The sequence below is a fragment of the Carassius auratus genome, chromosome 17 (assembly GCF_003368295.1).
Source record: "Carassius auratus strain Wakin chromosome 17, ASM336829v1, whole genome shotgun sequence".
Taxonomy (NCBI): Eukaryota; Metazoa; Chordata; class Actinopteri; order Cypriniformes; family Cyprinidae; genus Carassius; species Carassius auratus.
In genome coordinates this window covers 1781478-1803285 of record NC_039259.1, presented here as the reverse complement: position 1 = coordinate 1803285, position 21808 = coordinate 1781478, and the positions used below count along the sequence as shown (strand labels likewise).

The following is a 21808-nucleotide window of genomic DNA, read 5'->3' as shown; positions in this document are numbered from 1 at the left end:
GCTCGTATAGTGGCCATGATTCTTTAGACTCCCATCATATCAGGGTTTTAAAGATCTCATGCTTCACTGCTACAGGACTTGTTCCACATAGAATTGTATTAATTATTCCCATAATATGAATTACAAAATTATAACAATGTTCTGCAAGTGCAAGCAGTACTGACATTTTCTTAAACACAATTCTAGATAAAATACATTTTTCAAGATGACCTCAAACTCTGCGAATAGGGTGAAAAGGTCTATGCGACAATTATTATTTTTTTTTTTACTTTTTAATGGTTAAATTAAATGTAAGCAATCAAAAAGCATCCAATGCTTATGCAACTTAAGTTTATTTTCTAATTCAGGATTCCATTAAATTACCATTATATGACTACAGTGCTAATCAAAATTAAGGGATAAAACAAATTTAATCTTTTAAAATATAATGCAATTCTAAATTTAACTTTCTTTTATTTTAAAACAAAGTTCTATACAACATAGTGTTGTCACGGTACCAAAATTTCAGTATTCGGTACCGATACCAGTGAAAATCCACGGTTCTCGGTACCAATTTCGGTACCAAAGCAAAACACAAAAATATGCTAATTAAAAAAAAAACTTTTTAGCACTAAAAATAAAACCAATGCCATTCTTTATACTTCTTTACAATTGTGTTTAAAGTTTTTCTACAAGTTATATAATTATGAAAAACAGTAAACAAGTTTCACCCAAATTTAATTTGTCTTTTAATTTATGAAATTTAAACATTTTATTTTTGGTAAATAAAGGGGATTTGCTATTAAAATTAAAACATGGAAGAAATATTGTGATTTATTTCTTTTAAAAAAAAAAGTTTTATAAATATTTTCAACAGTAGTAGCAGTCTCACATACATTTTACTAAATAATAGTAATATTTCTAGCACAATGCCTTATGTAAAAATTAACTTTTAATGAATGCATATTTGTAATTTTAACTGAACTTAAGACTGGTGGTGATGCTAGATATTTTTGGTCATTGAGGGTTTCTGTAAGAAAAATAGTAATAGATCATATTAATTATTATTAAAAGATAATACTACTACTAATTCTACTATCATACTAATGTATATACAATGCACTATGAATTGATGAGCTGCTGGGTTCATGAATATTAATCACGTTGTCTGCGTTCGGTCAAACTGATTTGCTGAAATCAAAACAGGGACGGTACTATTCAGTGCTAGCCAATGAAATTGCCATTTGCGCATTAGCTCCGCCCACTACCGGAGAAACTGGTATGTCTTCTGCTTGTTCGAAAATATGAATATGAATAATTCTAAATGAACTCCATTATTTTAACAGGAGAAGACAACAAAGAATAGTTTACATATAGCGTGTCGATTCAGCGTGGTAAGACTCTCTCTCTCTCTCTCTCTCTCTTTGCATGTGTGAGAAACAGCGCTATCAGTAAAGCGACGGTGAGTCGTGCTCCTTCACACAGAGTTTACAGAGCATCAAATACAGGTGCGCTGTGCGTCCATTGAGATGAACTGAAAAGTTCAGATCACTTGATGGAGAGAGAACTCTGAAGCTCAGATGCTCAAATTAATGCAAGTATGTAGTAAACAAACCCGCACGTCTCTGCCATTCATTAATTCACACAGAGACGCGCAGAACACGGATTCATATTTCAAACAACTTCTGCAGCTTAACATTTACAGATACTGGTCCATATGAAGATTTGATTTGATTAATTTATGCTTACTTTGACAAATTCCATGACTGTCCATATAAAAATATACGTTTTATTATCATGACTGGATTTTGAGATTCCGTCCTCGTTTTCCGCCATCACATTTAAAAAAATTAAGTACCGACTTGGTACCGAAGTACTGGGTCTTTTGACAACACTAATAAAACAGGTTTTCCGTTGTACAGAAAAAAAAAAAAAATTATATATATATATATATATATATATATATATATATATATATATATATATATATATATATATATATATATATATATATATATATATATATATATATATATATGGAAAATAAAAAATGGAAAATACAATTTAAAAAATGCACTATTATTATTATTACTGTAGACATGCAGAACATGCAGACTTCATTTGATTAGATCAGCCCTACGTTTGATTTATATATTCAGAATTTGCTGAATTCCATAACATGCGTGTTATACTGTAAATTCCATTGTTGTGACTGTATTTCGTCAGCATTTTCCACATTGCAAGAATCAGAGGGCCCTAATCAGTGTCTAAAGATGTCTAAAGCAGACCAGCGATCTAAAGAACCCTTGAGAAGACGAGACCAACATGATGCAATTCTAGAGATTTTGCATTCTGAGTGAAACATTCAAAAAACCATTGCCAGTAACTGGCGGTGAAAGTTTCAGCATTAAATGCCTTTTTATAGAAATCTTTGCAGTTTAATTCTCCACTACACTGTGGCAGGACGACTCACACTCTCTGATTTTTCCACAGTCCTGGAGGAAACGAGTGTGACGGAGTGCAAGTGTGCTGGGGAGGGGTTTCATGGCTTGGCAGGAATGGCTTGTTTAGTTGTGTTACTAAAGCAAAAGCATTCCAGAGGTTTTAAGGACTACCAGATGGCAGTTCTCTCTCTCTCTCTCTCTCTGAGTCTGCCCTTTTACAGCCATATGTGAGCGAACTGTAGCAGGTCACTGGAGTGCTGGGAGCGAGCGAGCGCCTCCTCTGAAATTCCAATCAACAAACAGAAGATCCTTCAGCAAACGCTCCCAAATCAAACAGCCGTAACTCACAAGAAACTTGCAGAGAACGCTCTGACTGAGAAACCACACATTTGTCATTTCATTTCTTCTCTGAAGAGCAGTTTGTGTGAAAGCAGTCAGCTCGCTCTAGGAGGCAAATAACACACACTCCTAATCGCTTCAAGCCTCACATGAGAATGCAACAGTGAAACAGCAGAACAACTGATACCACCAGAGAGAGAGAGTAAGCATTAGGGAGCCGGCGGTGAACAATGATATGAACTCAATGAAAACAAAAGCTGCACTTCACATCACAGCTATTCACTACCATTTTCAGTTTAAGGCCTAAAGTAAGTACACTAGGGCTGTGTGATATGGACAAAAATTTTGATCAATTTTGCGATTTCAATTTCGACACACACAGACATGCTTTACAGTCATAAATGCATTCAGTATAAATTGTACACATATTTCCAAAAGAAAACCAATGAGGGCTTTATCTCTGTAGCGGTGCCTCAGGTGTTATATGTTTTGCCCAATATATTTATTGCCCAAGGGTCACTGTTCGCATCTGCAGTGCATATACAGTAAGTTATGTGTACGCGGTTCTGAAGCAGCAAAGAGAGTGCAATATTGTAACGCGAAAGCACATTAAAATAATGCGCGAGCGCGAATCTTTCCACTCGCACCAGTGATGCACGGGTCAATGTATTAATAACCTGCACCCGGCCGAAGTTTTCAACTAACCCGCCCGCAACTCGGACCGCAAAAAAATACCAATTAAATATTGTACCCATCCCGGGTACATACAAAAATGTTCGCAAAAGTACATAATTTGGTCGCAATTTTATTTATGCGCCTATGCAAAGCATGTACCATATTTTTTTTTTCATAGTTTGGCTGATCCTGCTTCTTATAGTCAGGTACGACTTATCAAAATTAATTTGACGTGAACCAAGAGCTCTATGCGCTCTATGCTGCTCAGTGCTTCTGTAGTCTACATTGAAGACATAGAGCGCCCTCTCACGGCTGGAGACGGTAATGTTTTCTCTTGGTTCTAAATAAATGAGACTTATAGTCCAGTGCGACTTATGTTTTTTTTTCCTTGTCATGATGTATTTATGGACTGATGTGACATACTCCGGTGCGACATATAGTCCGAAAATTACAGTATGCGACAAATGATGTCAGAAAAGCATCAGTATGTTATAATTAGTGGTAGACGGATATAATGCCAAGGCTGATATATCGGCCAATATTTAGTATTTTTCACATATCGGCATCGGCCAATAAGTTTTTCTGCTTGGCCGATGTGTTAGAGGCGCTTGTCCTCACACTCTCTCTCTCTCGTTCATCGTCATTATACCATTATACAGTCTATTTAAATATGAATCGTGCATGTTCTGTGTTAATGAATGGAGCAGAAGCGCGTCTTCATTCATTAAACACACTGAAGCGTGCGTGACGCTCCGGTGATTTTAGCGTCTGCTGTCTCACCAAATAAGACATGAACACATGAACAACATCTCCAGAACTGCTCTGACAGTCACTTCATGAGAATCTGACCGTTTGATTTGAGTAAAACTAGTGTCACATCACATACACAGAACTGTAAAGGTACGTCAACCCGTCGAAATAAAAGTCTGGTTTAGTTTAAATCAAGTATTTGCCAGAGATGTATTACCATAGTTCAGCAGAATGTACATAGCTTACTACTAAAATTATATATCATATATAAAATATATTTTTTTCTTTAGGTTTAATCACACAACATTTCATCCATGTTTTATTTTTAATAGCAAATCCCCTTTGTTTACCAAAAAGTTAAAAGTTTAATTTTCAATAATTAAAAGATGACGTTGATGATTTTATGTGTTTAATGTTTAATGTGCATCTCAGAAAAAAAACTTTATTTAAAACCTCAACTGAATGGCACTTAAATGCACTTATTATATCTGTCAACTTTATTGTCATGGTTCACAGTACAAGTACAGAGAAACAATGGGTACTAATGAAATGTTTATTTTTGATGTATGCATTGTATTAAAGCAGTAGTGCAAGTACAATGCTGTATCTCTTGAGACGCAAACATCCACAAGCAAATGAAGGGCGCTTCCCAAAGCTGCCCACTCTAGCGAGATGTTATCTCCTTATTCCCGGGACATCTGTGCCATCGGAGAGGTGTTTTCTGCCGTGGGCTGTCCACAGGCTGCGCTCCAGACTAACCCCACATCATGACATGCCAAATTTTGAATGAAAAAATAAAAAATGCGTGTCGTGAAAAATTGCTTCTTTTTTTTCATGCAATTAATTGATTTATTGACTATCACGGCAGGCCTAACTGTGTCTCAATACTTACCTTACACAGTTTTATATAGACAAAAACTTTAAAGTCTTAGCTAAAAAAAATATCTATATCAATGCTACCAATGTATATGTACTGACTCCTAAAATAAATCGAACCATTAAGGACCTGTAATTGTTAAGAGGAATCAAACACATCTCTCATGTCAATCTTTGTTATTGTTTTTGGATTTTTTCAGGTTTGAAAATGACAAATATTGTTAGATGTTCTGCTTTGGAAATGTTACAGAGATGTTGTAGTTACAAAAATGATTATTTTGGCCTTTTACAACAATAAATCCTATTGACATACCGAATTATTCACATAAATAATAAATGTAAATACCAACATTTCAGGCTATTTTTGTGTGTTAAAGTTTTAGACAGAGCAAGAGTTGGGATCAATTAAATTTAATTTGTGAGAGGAGGTCATTTATTTTCTGGTCACTTATTTTCTGGTTGAAATACTTTTTTTTTTTTTTTTTTTTCAAATACTGACAGCAAAAGAGATTCAACATGCAAGTGTTCATAAGGCCATGATTTCTAAATATGGACAAGGGAAAGTTACCATCAGCCAGTTACACTGATAAGAACCGTTTATGAAACAAGATTTGGAGCGGTCCAGAGCATGCTGGGTCTTATCTATGCTACGCAATACAGATCAGTGTGTTTAACAAATAATAAAGACCAGTCAAAAGACCAGAAAACAAGAAATGTGTTCAAGCACACCTTTAACTAATTCAGTTATTAGATCCCGGTGCTATGGCATTATCACAGTACTCAAGCAGCACAGTACTGAATATCATCAGCACCATCATGTGAACCAGATTCTGTGTTAGGTTTATTTACAGATGAAATAAGAGCACAACAGGATGAATCAGACAACCTGTGAGCATCTTATGAAGAGAAACGCATAGTTTGAGATGCTGAGAACAAAACAAGACATCTGATGCATGTGTATATAGACCAACAGTTAAAGCATGGGTTCATGTCCGGCTTCATTTAGATCGCTCACATTAGTTTTTGAAGACATTGAAAATGCAAATTACATTTTTTGGTGGTGCAATTTTTTTCGTTAGTTTGTTGTTAATGAGGACTACATTTTTTTTTTTTTTTTACAAACTGATTTTTAAAATAATTTAGATAAATTAGTAACTCTAGTGTGGCAATATTGTGTTATTATCATTAAACTGATTGATATCATGTATATTGGCATTACATCGATCATCAGTGTCCAAGATAACTTTCCACATAACCCATTATAACCCAAATCAGATGATCACTATTGATAACCCAGCATATTTCAGATGTTTATTGCTATATGTATAATGTACCATTTTAAAAACATAATGCAAACATTAGCTGGGGTGTTACCAAGCTAAAGGCTATTGGCTTTTTAAAAAGTAGATTGCTCTACAGGAAATACATCAGCACATGAAAACACATTGTTTGTCAGTGCATTTGATGGGGTCTTTAATCTGTCGCTGTTTTCTGATTTAGCCCCATCTCTACACTAAAGCCTACATCTGTTCTCAGCACTGGAGGCTGGATGCACTCTAATGTATCGCTGAATAACACAATTATCCAGACTTACTGTTCTTCACGACCAGCGGGGAGATTGAGTTAGGGCTAATGGAGTTAGGGAGAAGTGGAGCAATATTTTAGGGAAGGCAGCAGCACTCACTGAAGGTTTTGCAGATGTCGGACACGGCCTTGAAGACGCGGTCAGAGAAGTTGACCTTCACCCTCATGTGCTTCATGTTGGGCAGCTGCAGGCGTAACAGCTTGTGCTGCGGCGTGAAGAGCAGCCTGGCGTCGGCCTGAATGCCGTATTTATCCAGCGTCCAGTGCGTCTTTAGCAGCCAGGTCTTCTTCTTCTCCCACCACAGCGCGTGATCGGACCAGTCCTTCTTCACATCTGCATGAACACACATACCACAAGGTTAGGAACTAGACTGAAACACTGACAGGCACAGGGAGGGGTGAAGAGCAGAAGAGCTAAAGCTGGCCTCTGCACACAAGGCAATGCGATGGAGCAGGAAATGAGGTCAGCTGGAGGGAAACACGGTTAAGTGTCAGATGGGTTTGTGAAAGTGAACTTTGTATGTGTGAGTAAGAGGATCAGGGTCAAGTCTCGCTCTTTGTTCTGCATTCACACTGTAACCCGAGTCTGATACTCTAAACCTGCTTTTCCTCTAACAACACACAAACAACACAGGAAGTGCACTGCAGAAGAATCCCACTCATAATCACCAGGAGAGCACTACGCAGGGCTCTGCGCTTGTTTGTTTGGTTGTTTTGGGGCGCTCAGGAGGGCAGTCAAAGCCCAGTGTGGCACGAAAATTGAATTTTCTATATAATACCTTGAAAAATATTGATATTTCATATACCACTGTCAATACCATGAGGTAAAATTCAAACAAAATTAAGGGTAAAAAAAAAAATTAATTCCAAGTGTCCAATTCAGTTTTCGTTTTTGACCATAGTCAAAGTATTTCTTTACTATATAATAATAATAACAATAATAATAATAATAATTATTATTATTATTATTATTGAACAGACATATAATACCATTATACTAGAACTGCGTAGTAAAATAATGAGTATTTCATGCTTGCTTTACAGACAGAAAAATGACAATAAAAATGACAATTTCTTCAATTGGAAGAGTTACACCCTCAAACTTATATATATATGAGATGCTTTTATAGTATTTATTAATAGTTTTATTAGTATATTTTCTGTTAAAGGTGCTTTTGCCCAGTACACAAATAAACCTGAGGTGAATTTTAACTTCTCATTATAAATCTGTGTGAAATGCATGAAAGCACGCAGTGTAGTTTCAAACATTTCAGTACTATTACGTATTGAAAAATGGCGACCCACCAGTCCCATCATACTCTGACAATGAGCACACAAAGGTGACATGAGGAGTGACTGAGGAGTGTGTTTGGCAGCTGGCTTCACCTTTTCATTGAGTTTGCGGTGCAATGATTACCCAATCAAACTATCCTGGGGCTTGTGTGAATGTGTGCTGGACCAGTGGCGTCTCTCCATCACTGATGTCAGGACACAGGTATGCATGTGAGCAGACAAAGGAAACCGTTTCCCCTCAGCAGACCACTATACAGTTTCCCCACATTATTTGTGTGTGTGACTGTGAAAAAGGATCGCCTACATCTCCCTTCCTGACCAGACTCTAAATGAAAGAATCTGGTTGAACTCATAGTAGTTTTACACAACTGTTTTCTATGGATCCGGGACTTTCATCCTCTGTGGGGTTTTAATGTTTTGGTTGAAAAACTAAGAAACATTTTTCCCTCAAGTACGGCGGGTATGAAACTAGGGCTATATAATATTCTGTAACCAGAAAGAAACTGATTTAGGTTTTTGCTAGATGACACCGAAAGGTTTGAAAGGATTATGGGCTTAAGAAAAAAATAAATAAATAAATAAACAAAAAGGCACTGTAATATAGATTGTAATCTTTATTTCATCAGGACAAAACAATGAATGTGACTATCGATTTCTCCAAACATCTCTCTAATCCTCTTTCTGACTGGGTTTTTCTCCTCCACACCCAGCAACAACAAAAAAACACACTGGTTGCATTTCAATGACTGTGTGTCGTTCACTGGCCAACTGTGGTGTCCTTCTCCATAACAACATAACAGAAGAAAAGACTACTCAACGAGTGACAGTCTACAGTCATCTCTGAAGAACAAGGAAATACAGGGCAACAGACTTCCCGAAATTGCCAACAAATAAGCACTGTCCTCTATGCTCCCATTCTGTCTTGTAGATGATTTCTGAGGATTTATTGTAGATCCACAAAAAGATAAGCCAGTAAGGTGCGTGAAGCACCAGCATGCACTTTAAAGATTACATAAACTTACACTTCCTCACCAGATGAAAAGGACTAAACCACCCATCAAAGATAAACTAAAACCCAATGCTTCACTGAATCCACTTTTCAGGGCTTGACAAGAAAAAGAGAACTTGACTGAGTTGTTCCCAAATTTAAATGGGAAAGACTTAGTTAAACATGCACAGGTTTTAACAAGAAGAAACAAACGTGACATAATTTAGCATGAAAGATGACATACTTTACGTTCAATGAAGTTAGGAAAGAATGAATCTTTGTAAAGGTAAATTTAATTTCTAGTGTCAAATATCACCAATATGCTGATTTGAACTGACAGAACACTGATTAGTTGAGATGAACTGCTTTAGAAATAATTACAGTTACACCACAAAAATAGCCTTAAAGGAACAATTTGTAAGATAGTAAAATATCCAAAATCCACCAAAATCCACAGTGTTATATATATTTGTCCAGCTGATTACTAACAATATCTCTAATGTTTTCAACTACTTGTAAATCATGAGAAAATCCCCATCTAAACAGTGACACGGGGCAGTGCAGTCGCCTGTCAATTACATTAGTTACCCTATGTTACCCCCTTTACTGACGTAGAAACCACATGACAACAGTGTCGTGGAAAAATGCGGAAGTAGCTTCGTGACAAATTTCCACTAGAAAGAGATGCCGAACTCGACAGGTGAGTTGTTTTGATTCGTATCTTTACAGAAAACGTATGCTATTATAACAATCAACAAGATTAGTGTTATGGGGCATACACGCCAAACGCAGGTCATCGTGTCTCTAGACCCACGCGAGGATGCGTCTGATCCATAGTCTGATCGCGTCTTTGCACTGACTTTGAATGTAATCTACTCGCACAAACTGAACTTGCGTTAAATCCATGATTTATCTTTCTGTCTGATTGATGGCTGTCAGCGGCTGGGTAGAAGACAACACATCCCATCATCCCACGCTCCTTCTTAGCGTCATCAAACGACGTGATTGTTGTGTTGGTAGTGCGCCCTCTAGTGGCAGGTCCTTCAACCTGTACATTTAATGTCAAGCCCTGTATTCATATAGGACCATGTTAGTCTAGAGTCTAGTGGTTTGTGGATGGATTGTGGTTTATTTTGGGAACTGGTGCTCTAGACTCTAGAGCACCAGTTCCACCACAATAACAGGTAAAAGTCCAATTTAAAACTTAGCAAGATCGTTTCAAAGACCTATATAAATAAAATAAAATAGATAAATACTCTGTGTCATACAAAACAAATGTATAGACCCTTAAAAAAAAATCTGTTCCTTTACATTATTAAACAGGGTGTGGCACACATTCACCCACAAACAATAATTACTGAAAGTTTAAAATACTTGTGTTTTATATAATAAGCATATTGAAATCATTAAATCAATACATACAAATACATACAGTAGGGCTCCATCAATTTTGTTGATACAATTATAATTTAAAGAGAGGCTACAAAAAGATTGCACTGATATTAGTGAAATCTATGTATTAAACATGGTTCTTATTCCTTCTTTCCTGTGATGGGAAGGGAATAAAGGCAGACACAGATGGATCTCTTTATGGGTGGAGCAGTCAGCTGGTGACTTAGTTAAACACTTGACAGCAGCCCGAGGACTCGCCCTGAACAGCATCCGGCCACGCTTGTGCCAAACATCCCGCAACGATTTAAATTAAATAATGCCAGTCCATTTTTGGGACTAGTATGATTTCATCTTTGATCCACACATGAGTCATTAAAACACTGTGCCATGGAATAAACTCATGCGCACACACACACACACACTTTTTCCAGAGGATCCCCAGTGAATTCCCTCCTCAGCTGGATGGTGATTGGTCGTCCCGCCCCGGTCCTGCCCTGCTATCAGACGGAGTGCTGGAAGAACAGCCATTCATTGACCATCCATCAAACAGGCTAAACAGAGGGCTGGAATTTAATTAGCTGCCAGCCAATTGCATTTCTTGGCTAAAAATACAGCCTGCCAGCAGATGACGTAATGCTGGAACGAACTGAATCCATGCTAAGTAATAGGACGCATTTAACTGTACTGCAGAGAGACGCATGAACACACGGACATGTGTGAAAACGCCCTACAAATCACAAACACACTTCCTGTGCTGCGGTCCTGATCAAAAACAGTGTTACGCTGCTTTAAGAATACAGCTTCCTTTTTTTCATTGATGACTATAAACTACATTTGTGAATGGCACAATACACTACAATTAAACAAACGATGAATGTTCACTTGAATGTAAAGTACAGTAAAACGGGACACAACTGGGTCTTTGTGCTGGTCATACATTTCCACACATGATGCTGAAATTATCAAGCTTCTAAGAGCAGCCTTGAAAGCAGGCGTAGAGCGGTTTCCCTTCCCAGAGGGCTTCAGTGTAAGTAATCAAGCCTAAAACATTAAATCACAGCTAGATTTGATCAATGCAACAGGAAAGCTCTGTGCTGGGTAGGGCTGCTTCTTACAGTAACTACTTCCTGTATCATAGATTAGACAATTACAGAGCCTTGAAGACCAACAGAGCTGCACAAATGCATAAGCTGCACTCAGCATTCAACAACTAAAAAAATAAATACAAATAAAAACAAACTAGTAAACAATTTAATTTGCCCTGTACCTTTAACATTAACACCAACCTCATTTGTTAAAATCCACTAGAATTAGCAAAATGGCCAACATTCTAGTAAATATATATATATAACATTTACATTTAGCAGATGCTTTTATCCAAAGCAATATACAAAGGAGGACAATAGAAGCAAAACTAACAAAGAGCAACAATATGTAAGTGCAAATGAGAAGTTTAGGTTAGCAGGGCTCCAGACCAACATTTGAGAGCAGTGAGCACTATGATAAATGATCCATGCTGTGCAGGAGGACATAAAGTAAGCAATTTTGTGTTTATTTATAGTGTGATGTGCTGCAGAAGCCAGCAAAATTATGCACAGGCAATATGAAAAATAAAGACAAGGATGTGACGAAAGACAGTCGAGTTCTGGAACTTTAATGATTCAAGCTCTCATGTTTTGCTTGTATATGGAGTAGTCACGATAACACGTATGAGTTCTGACACACTGTACTTCCACTGACTACCTTTCACAACGGTCTTGATAACTTTGAGTGTGTAAAATCTTTGAAGTGTCTCCCGTGAGAGAGGAATTATAATGAATGTCAATCTAGAGAGGGACGTAAAAGACGCGTGCAATCCGACGTGACCGGTCACGCTGCGGTCGAATAAAAAAAAAAAAAAACATCAGGTCATTTTAACAATTTATTACATATACACATATATATACACATATATATACACACATATATATATATATATATATATATATATATATATATTTATTTATTTATTTAACGGTCCTGGCTTTTCATTAATAATAACACTTGTGCAATGCCAAGCTTGTTGCATTTAGCTTGTCTATATTTCTTAATTTTACAAATAAATATATATATATATATATATATATATATATATATATATATACATATATATATATATATATATATATATATATATATATATATATATAAATAAATATATATATTTTAGTATTATGGCAATAATTTAAATCAAATTACAAATACAAAACTGCATTTATAATTAATGAAAATTAAATTATATACATTTTATATTCATTCAGTGTATATTATTTATCTATTATATTATACATTAGATAAGATGATAGTTTTCTAGGCTCCTATGACTCAAAAGTGGATCAAGATGAAAGCTGAACAAAGAAAAATGTATATATTTTAAACTTAAAATGGTAAATAATTGCAATAATAAATAAAAGTTCATATATATATACATACACACACACACACACACACACACATACACAGCAGGTGTAGCAGGACAGGCAAAAAAATCCACAAATGTCTTGATTTGAGGAAGGAAAGGGGAGAAAATGACAGAGGAAGTGAAGCATCCTCTGATAAATCATGAGCATTTCCTTGCAGTCTCCACATTCCTCTCGCTGTAGCTCTGCCATGATCACATTAGGACAGTACAGGACAGAAGCATTCTTTACTTTACCAGGCTAAACTTTCAATTATACTTACCAGGAAAAAACTATACTATTTCATACTGAATTTAGTCAGTAAATGCTCCCGAATAATAATAAACATCTGAAAACAATGAAAGAGTCTGTGAGCAGCAGCAGAAAACATCAGGATGATGGCAACATCCAGGGAACGAGCCAAACGTTTGAAGTCATTTCCTGTTTGCCAGAGGACCCCCACGTCACCAAACTGAGCTCGACATGCATTAAAACCCCTCCTACAGCAGAGTCCGGATCAGCGCTTCCCTCCTTCATGACGAACCAGACGTCTGGAACAAATGACGGTTTGGTCAAGAGGCCTCACAGAAAAGTCTGTTCTTGACCTTCCCAATGATGTCACTCTGAGCTGGCTTACTTTTTAGGGTTTCTGTTTCCCACTCTAATAATACACGCTCCCTTCGCCAGGAGTGTGTGTTTCTTCACTGCCTTAAGAGGGCAGGGTTTCTCTTGGCCAGCACTCACACTGCAGATTCTTACACTGTTAGCGTTTGCCACGGAGTCTGCACTAAATGTTTCCCCGCTCCATTTATGATGTGTCCTCTTACTCACAAGAAACATTATGATTTGAACAGCACTGCGAAAGAAAAGGAATGAAGGCCGTGCCTCATGTCGCTATATTCTCTCAAACATGACTCTGAGTTTTGTCTGATGGAGAGAAACGATCATTTTCAATATGAAGTGCAGGTGGGTTGCTGACTGTGTCTGTTTCAGACCACATATTAAATGAGTTCAGCAGGCTGGGAGAAGTTAAATTCAAGACTTTAAGTCCTTTTACAGATCAATGAAAGAAAATAATAAATCAAAAGAACAAAATATATCAATTTGTTCTCTAAATGTCTAGGGAGCACACAATGTGCTATTATAAAATATTATTATAATTTCATAATTAAAGTTTTTGTAATTTTGTTGTGCTTTTCCAATCACTTTATAAATATTTCTATTAATGTATTAATAATTGATAATACTTTGTTATTATTTTAGTATATCAAGTAAAACAATGAAAATGAGAAATGTTGCTTTGGCAAGTAGCTGCTGAAATAAACAAGTTTATTTATATTTTATTTGATTTTGGTTCAAATTCTTTTTATTTTAAGCAAAAACTTTTATACTTTAGTTTTATTTAACTACAGTAACTACAGTTACTTTTAACTTCATTTTACAAAGCAAAAAACAATAAAACAACTTAAAATAACTGCTTAACTAGAATATGTAAATGCATTTCATTATATCTTAAAAAGGATTAATATTTTATTAATTGATTGTTTTTATGGCTTTTTCTGGTATAAATGTATAAAAATTACAAAAAGGCATAAGATAACAACATAAGATAAGTCTTGTTTTCTAAATTGAATGAAATTATGAATAAAAGAACAAATATTTGTCAACGGGGTCATTAAGGTAAAGTGTTGATGCCCCACGGACAGATATCTATTCTTGTTTTAAGCATAAACTCAGTGAATTGTCTACTTTCAAGGGATGTTTAGACTGGAAAATGAGACAAAAATACTGAAAACGATATTCATTATTTTGATGCCATGAGTATGATAAAAACCTTAATAAAATGTACTTTACATGGACAGTCCGTCAACACCAATGTGTGCTTTAGAGACGTGATGTAAATGCTTACCTTAAGAATAAGATTTCTTATTTATTTGTATTATTATCATTATTTATATTAATAAAGACTGTAATTTGAGTAATTATCAGAAACACCTAAAATGTCAACATTAAACACACTGTCAGGGGTTATCAGTCTCAATGAAATCTGACTCTCTTATTCATCTTTCACACACATCGAGTCAAAATGAGAGCACGCAGCAGGCACAACTGAATCAAATCAGCCTGAACCGGAGGAATATACTGCTCTTTCTGGCAGAACTGAAGGGTTTGGGTCACGGCCCCTGAGCATCATTTATTAAACCGAATCTGCTGAGACGCTGCTTCAGGGAATGAGCGCTGTAATCAATGAGAGAGTGCTTTCCTGGCATTACTGATTTATCCCATTAGATCTAAAGCCTATCGATACAGGACAGAGACGAGATGAACATGGACGGATATACTGAACATTTCAATAATAGAACCATCCTTGTTCTACTATAAAGAACCTTCTGTGGAAGTAAAGGTTCTTCATGAAACCATCGATGCAGACCTTTATAATTTTTACAGAATCAAAGCCAGCGTGAACATAAGAGAAGTCGGATGTGTATTATTACAGATCTCTGTTCACCACGGTTTCTCACTTGGTTTACTTTTATCAAAACATGAGAAAAAAAATAAAGAAAACTCAACTTTATTCAGAGACTCAAACTGAGCAAACAATATGACACTTGGTGCAGATGCTGATATTTATATGATGACATTCTGATGCTTGCAAAGTAAATAAATGAGATTTTTATAACAGTATACCAGATACAGAAATTAAATTATATAGGCCTAAATATCAGTCGTCACTCTATAATATCAATTGTCAAAATGAAAAAGCGTTGACTTCTGGAATATAGCTGTGCTAAGGACTTCTCTTAGTTATAGGCTCATTTTGGCTGTGTTCAACTCAGTGAGTGAAGGAAGTTCATTTAACTTGTCTGAAACAAACATTATTAAGAACTGCACAAATGTCAAAGTGAACATGTCACACTTTTGTGTTTAATGCATGTTGTAAGTGATCCTGAGGTACATTTAGAGAGTCTGAAAAGTGCTCAGCAGCACAAATGAACTGGACAGAGCAGCATTGTGTTCTACTGTGTTACTTTAACTAAACAGCAACATTTCATTTCAAAGGTTAATTTGAGATGCATTTAGCCCGACTGAGGTTTGCATACACTCTTAGTTCCAAAGAACAGCACAGACCGAACGACAGACGTCTGCACTTTAAACATGAAAGAAAGGAAGAGCAGGACAGGCGTATCATGTCAAAGGTACAGAATGGATTTCATGACACAGAAGGGTCATGAACACCAGAGACGTATGGCATCTTTGTCTTCATAAAGCAGGACAGACACAAGGGCAAAACACAAGTCATTCGACTCCTTTCCAGCGATCACAGAGCTCACGATAACATGACGACGTCACCCGAGAACAATTTAGAGGCACCTGTTCTTAAAGATGCAATGTTACAGCAGGATGAAGGGAAAGATTCAAAGAAAACAGCTCAAGAGAAAGACAAACTGCAATGGTTTTGAGTTTGTTAACCTGGTCATGATCGGCATGGCTTTCCTCTCACAGATCCCACAATATGTCACAGGAGAAAATAAACACATGTGCACATTATCTGTATGGTATTTGGCATCCAGAGAGCTCAAAGCATCCAAGAACCCACTCAACCACTGAGCTGTTTAACCCTGTAAAGCCTGACTTAAATAATTGAAAAGGGTCAAAAGTGAGCAAAGAGTTAAACAGAGCAAAGAGCACTGCGCTCCTAATGAAATCAGAATCAGAAAGATGTGCTTACACACACAATGGCAGCTGAAGGCAAAATATATAATAAAGAAACACCCAGGGGGTGAATGGGGCATTTGTGGATCATAGGTTTTCTAATTCTACAAACTGTACCCCTGTTGGTTTAATGAGCCAACAGACAGCATTTCTCCTCAACCAAAAGACAGTAGTGAAGTGGACAGGAGAGGAGTACGACAACATTTTGTATCCAAGCAGGAATCTCCAGCCGCACGCCTGAAGAAATGATGTTTGAGTGTCTCTCTCTGAGGGGTTAGCAGCTGACATGTGCTGTAAACTAGCACAAGCTCTCTCCCATAGCGCCACTACACATTCCTGAAGAGTTTACAGGGTTGATGCACGGCTAACTAGATCCTGGATGAGTTCTCACACAAAGCTGTTTTTTACATGGTTTAAAGATGAAGGTAGAGCCGCAGGAGGTCCTGGCGTGCCACAGTCACCAGCGAAGAAGAAAACAACAGCAGGCACAGCTGACAGTTCACACAACACTTTAGGAGTCGTCTCATCTCAGGGTTTCACAAACACACCAAACAAGACTGTAGCTGCTAATACAGCGATGGCTTGACGAGGGAGAATCAGCAGACATGTGTTCTCCATCTTCCTTCATATGACCCCGTCTTCATGGAGTGGGACGAGCACAGAAACAAAGGCTGATTTGTTCTGGAGCTCTAAACAACAAGGATGAACAGCGGGGAAGCAGACTATGGTACATTTAATATCATCCCAAACCCTCGTTTCTGACCAAAATAAATTGGTCTCAATCTCTGACACAAGCACACTCGTGTAAAAAAGCAAAGGGAATAATTAGTAATCAACCATTAAGGTTTTTCATGAAAAAAAAATCATAAGCTTTTCCTTTTTTTTTTTTTTATATGTATTGGTTTATTATTATAAATAATGAAAGAAAACGGGCTACAGAGCACCAGGGATCACTAACTTCACATTAAATTCACCTGAATTCAGTGTATGATGATTGTAGTTGAATCTGTGTAATATTACTCAGTTTCCAGTGATTAATCAACCCTGAGTCAATGGGAGCGGTGTAAGTGTGGGCATCTGAGACCACAGACTGAAGGGTGTAAACCGTGTACGTACCGAGTTTCTCCACAAGTTTGAGCATCACACCGCCGATGTGGATCTCCCCGGTGACTCTGAGAGACACGTCCCTGTTGAGGTCAGTGACGTTCATCTTCAGCTCCCAGGTCCCATCCGCGTAGCAGCCGTCCGGCATCCGTATACCATCCAACGCCATCCTACAGAAACCATTATGATCGGTCAAATTCAGCAACTAGTGGCCTACAGGCTACATCAAGATCAAAGCTTGTTTTGTATGGCACATTTAAAATAACTCATGCTGACCAAGGTGCTTTCCAAAAGAACAACATATAAAACAGAACCAGCCAGAACTAAGACAGCAAACACATAAAAACAACACAACAAACACAAGACCATCAAATATGCAACTACTAGCTCACACCAGATCTCAGGCAAGTAACTTAAGTTCCCTCTTAAGAGTGCTTTAAAACGACAGATCTCAAAAACTAGTCAGCTTCCCACATAAACAAATTTTGGACACTACAGAGTGCACTTATGATGCTCTCCGGCCAGGCAGCACACTACTTTATGAGCTAACAGCATTGCAGACAATAGTTAGCAATCAAAAAGGTGCAAATTTGAAAATACATACATACTCTTTAGCTCTGAATGAATTGATAATGTTATTAGAATAATTAAATATTAGGCATCATACATTAGAATAATTATGAATAGTTTGTTTGCAAAAACAGATAAATCCGTTTTTTTTTTCACAAATCATGTTTTTTATGTTTTTATTGTGTTAGTTGTATTTTTTAACGTAATCAAAATAATCCAAATGTCTATTATTTCTAGAAGCCTGTGTGGACTGAACACGTTGTTAAATCCTAGTTTACTAAGTCACAACAGAATGTCACACTGGAGGTTTAGTGAAGTTAGACCTGTAGCTCGAGCGACTAACGGTCAAACTCTGAGCTGGGGCTCCGGTGACGTCAGCAGCCCCGCTCCACACGCCAACTCAATACAGACAGCCAGGTCAATGAGAGAAAACACACCGAAATGAAGGAGAAAGTTACGGTTTGCTCGCTTTTTGGTTGAATACGAGCACACGTCATCGAAGCCAAGTGAGCAGCAGGGTTTGAGGAGCGCAACTGGGAGATTTTTATTCAGAGTTGCGCCAGACAAATCCTGAGAGCCTGGGTGAAATCATAGCGTTCACTAACCTTCACAAATCCGCCGAAACAAATCCGCAAAACACCACTTTATTCCCCAAAACTTCAACAGGCGACGTGCTTTCTGTCCTTCGACCGCGTGTTTAATCCTATCATGAGGAACGTTCCCAAAAAAAGAAAAATCGCCAAAGTCCAGCGGCGGACCTCCTGAAGGGTTCTGTGTTAATGGAGTCCAGTGGGCTCGCTCTCTCTATCTCTCTCTCTCTCTCTCTCTCCCTTCCCCCGCCCTCAGATAACGTCACTCACGCGGATCGGCTCGCGCTTTCCATCATCACTTCATGACGTGTTCTTGATAAATACTGACGTCAGGTATTTTTATTATTATTATTTAATTTAAATTATATCGTTAGAAACCAGCAAAGCTCTTTGCTTCCTTTTCGATGCAACTGTTTTCAGCAAGAACCCGTATATCGCTGAGAACACTATCATACCTTCCTGTAAATGTGTGAAATTCAAAAATGAACAAATTAAATGCAAATTAAAGTAAATGTAGCTAACAGGAACCTTATCAGAACATTGGCCAGGCGTTCTCTGCTCTTTACTGCGGTTCTAACCGTTCTTAGAGGTACAAAACATGCCTCTTTTTTTACAATAGTTAATTAGGCTATATATATTTTTTATTTCTGAAATGTTTTAGTTTTACGCTCACCCAACATTTTTAATGCTATTGTTTCAGATTCAAAAGAAGCCTAACATCCTCATGATGCCTGCGAAACGTTCACACAAAAACATAAAATAGACGTTGTTTTGAACGTTCAGGGAGCATTCAGAAATAACGTTTTCATAACTTTATCAAAACGTTCTTAGAAAATATCTTTGGAGGGCTGTGAATTTTCTAGAGTAGATCTTTAAAGCATTCTGCTTTTCCAGTTCACTTCAACCATTCTTAAATTTTTCTTAAGCACAAAAACTTTATCATTCATGCAAGGTTTTTTTTTTTCTTCTTTTCTAAAATGTTTTAGTTGGACATTCACCTAACATTTTTAATGTGAGTAGCTTTTTGCAGAATGTTTTGAGAACATTTTAAAGTAACGTTCCCATCATGTTAGCAAAATTATTAAATGACGTTCACATAAAAATAAATAAATAAAACTGTTTTGACCGTTCAGAAAACATTAATCTCTTAATGGGAACTTCGCTTAACATTCTTGTAAAGCGTTCTGCTTTTCCAGTCATTAGTTCACTTTCTCCTAATTGAAGCAGCCTAGCTATTTATCCTTTCTTTGAAATCACGAACTGAATGGGTTAACTGTGTTTAATGATTGTCATCACTGATAGTAATCAGTTAACAGTAGCTTATAAACACAGCACTGATGTTGAATTATAGCTTCACAGCTTGAGAGTAAATAAGAGTTAACAGGCCATCTGGAATATCATGACTACAGGGATCCTAAACACCTTTTATGGGGATGAAATGTTGTAAGATATCTGTATGATAGACTATAAGTTATTTTACTAGTGAAATATTTAGTATCCATCTCTCTATTCTCCTCCCTTCTCATCTGATCTCATGTTTACTATAGATCTAAGATTTAATTACATTTTATCATCATCATCTTCATGTGAAGTTGCTTCTGAAGTCAGTTAATATTGATATTATACGGTATTTTACAGCTGTCCATCTGACATAAAACCTACATGCTATTTCAGATGTGAGAGAGAGAAAAAAAGTATAATGTTTTGATTAAAATGCATTGAATAAGTCGAACAGAGCTGAAGTCCAGCTTCTCCTGAACTCTGGAGCAGGAATCTGTGCTGAGTCCTGGACTGCATCACAACAATTTATAACCTCTCTCTCTCTCTCTCTCTCTCTCTCTCTCTCCCTCTCTCCTCTGTGTCTGGCAGGAGAGTCATTGCCTTTTTTAGGCTGTGTTTTAATTACTGTGTAAACAACAGTCTGTGATGCAGAGCAGGGAATGAAGAGGATGGGAAGAGCTTCACAAGAAGAGGTGTTTCTCTCTCTCTCTCTCTCTCTCTCTGTGTGTGTATGTGTGTGTGTGAGAGAGAGAGAGAGAGCTGTGGTGGAAACTATTACACACATTACAACTTAAATTAGTCATTTTTACATTGAAATCGTGGAATTGTCCCTAAAAGTGTGCTTGTAATGCTGAGGATTATTTATTAAATGGTGCAAAATAGCTGTGGTTTCTGTTAATGCTATTATTATTTATGTAGTAAATTAAATATAAGAATGATTGTATCTCCAGACATGGGGAGAGCAGATAGTGTGAGCTGAAGCAGATTCACTGGCTGGAGGATCAGAGGTAAACTGTCCAAGGATGGCTGCCCTCTAGTGGACACACTCTCTCATGGGTCTCTCCTGTTACAGGTCCAAAACTGCTAGAAATCTGATTTAAAACGCCTTCGTATACACTTAAGCTCATGTGTGTTGAACTCACATTATTCACAAGATTATTCCCAAATGATCTACATTTCCACAGCACTCCAGTCCAGCAGTGAACATCTGGAGAAGACACAAGATGAAACACATCCAGCATTAAGGAAAACACAATATTGGTCAGATTTCTGTAACGTAACACCCATTTGACAGAAAACTCTCAACTATGAGTGATGCCCAAACCTTGAGGAACATAGCAAGACTGTGCTTGGTTTGTGATAAACCTATAAAATATAAAGAGGAACTGTGTGTGTGTAAATGTTATTGATTTGTGCTGCCTTCCAGTGTCCTGTTCTGGTAATGTCCCGTATTTTATTTAAAAATAAATAGATTGAGTGTTTTTCTGAGGAAGGTTCTCTCTGATTGGCCTTGTGATGAACAAGAGCACGGAGGTGACTCATTATAAGAGCATCACTGTTTAATGACATTAAGAGCAGAACTGAGACCCAGGGAAACAGACACACTGGTGATGATAAAGCTTTACTGATGACACTGTGGGATACACAAGACAAAAACAAACCAACAAAGAAAGAAATGTGACTTTGACATGTTCTAGACAGGTTTCATAAGATTCTCCAGCGTCAGCACATTCAATCACCTGCCCATCCGTTCACAATCATGTGCACTGCATCAGTAATATTAATAAATAA

The 21808-nt window shown here is 37.1% G+C and overlaps 1 protein-coding gene and 1 long non-coding RNA gene across 7 annotated transcripts in view; one reads left to right on the top strand and one right to left on the bottom strand.

Moving 5' to 3' along the window:
- The window catches only part of fermt2 (FERM domain containing kindlin 2), a 40767-nt gene extending 21794 nt beyond the window's left edge, over nucleotides 1–18973 (bottom strand). For all 4 annotated transcript variants that reach the window (XM_026285261.1, XM_026285262.1, XM_026285263.1 and 1 more), the window contains exons 1-3: nucleotides 18752–18973; nucleotides 17589–17746; nucleotides 6748–6981 (exon numbers count right to left, since the gene is read on the bottom strand). In XM_026285261.1, the coding sequence (XP_026141046.1) occupies nucleotides 6748–6981; nucleotides 17589–17745 (391 nt within the window). In that variant the 5' untranslated portion in view covers nucleotide 17746; nucleotides 18752–18973. The remainder of the gene's footprint in view (nucleotides 1–6747; nucleotides 6982–17588; nucleotides 17747–18751) is intronic.
- LOC113116951 (uncharacterized) lies at nucleotides 17754–21426 on the top strand. 3 transcript variants are annotated; one of them, XR_003294105.1, is made up of 4 exons: nucleotides 17754–18652; nucleotides 20606–20709; nucleotides 20968–21089; nucleotides 21202–21426. It is a non-coding gene; the product is annotated as an uncharacterized LOC113116951 (long non-coding RNA). The 3 variants fall into 3 exon arrangements; XR_003294107.1 differs by lacking the exon at nucleotides 17754–18652 and adding an exon at nucleotides 19006–19069; XR_003294106.1 differs by lacking the exon at nucleotides 17754–18652 and adding an exon at nucleotides 19249–19325.
- Nucleotides 21427–21808: the final 382 nt, after the last annotated feature.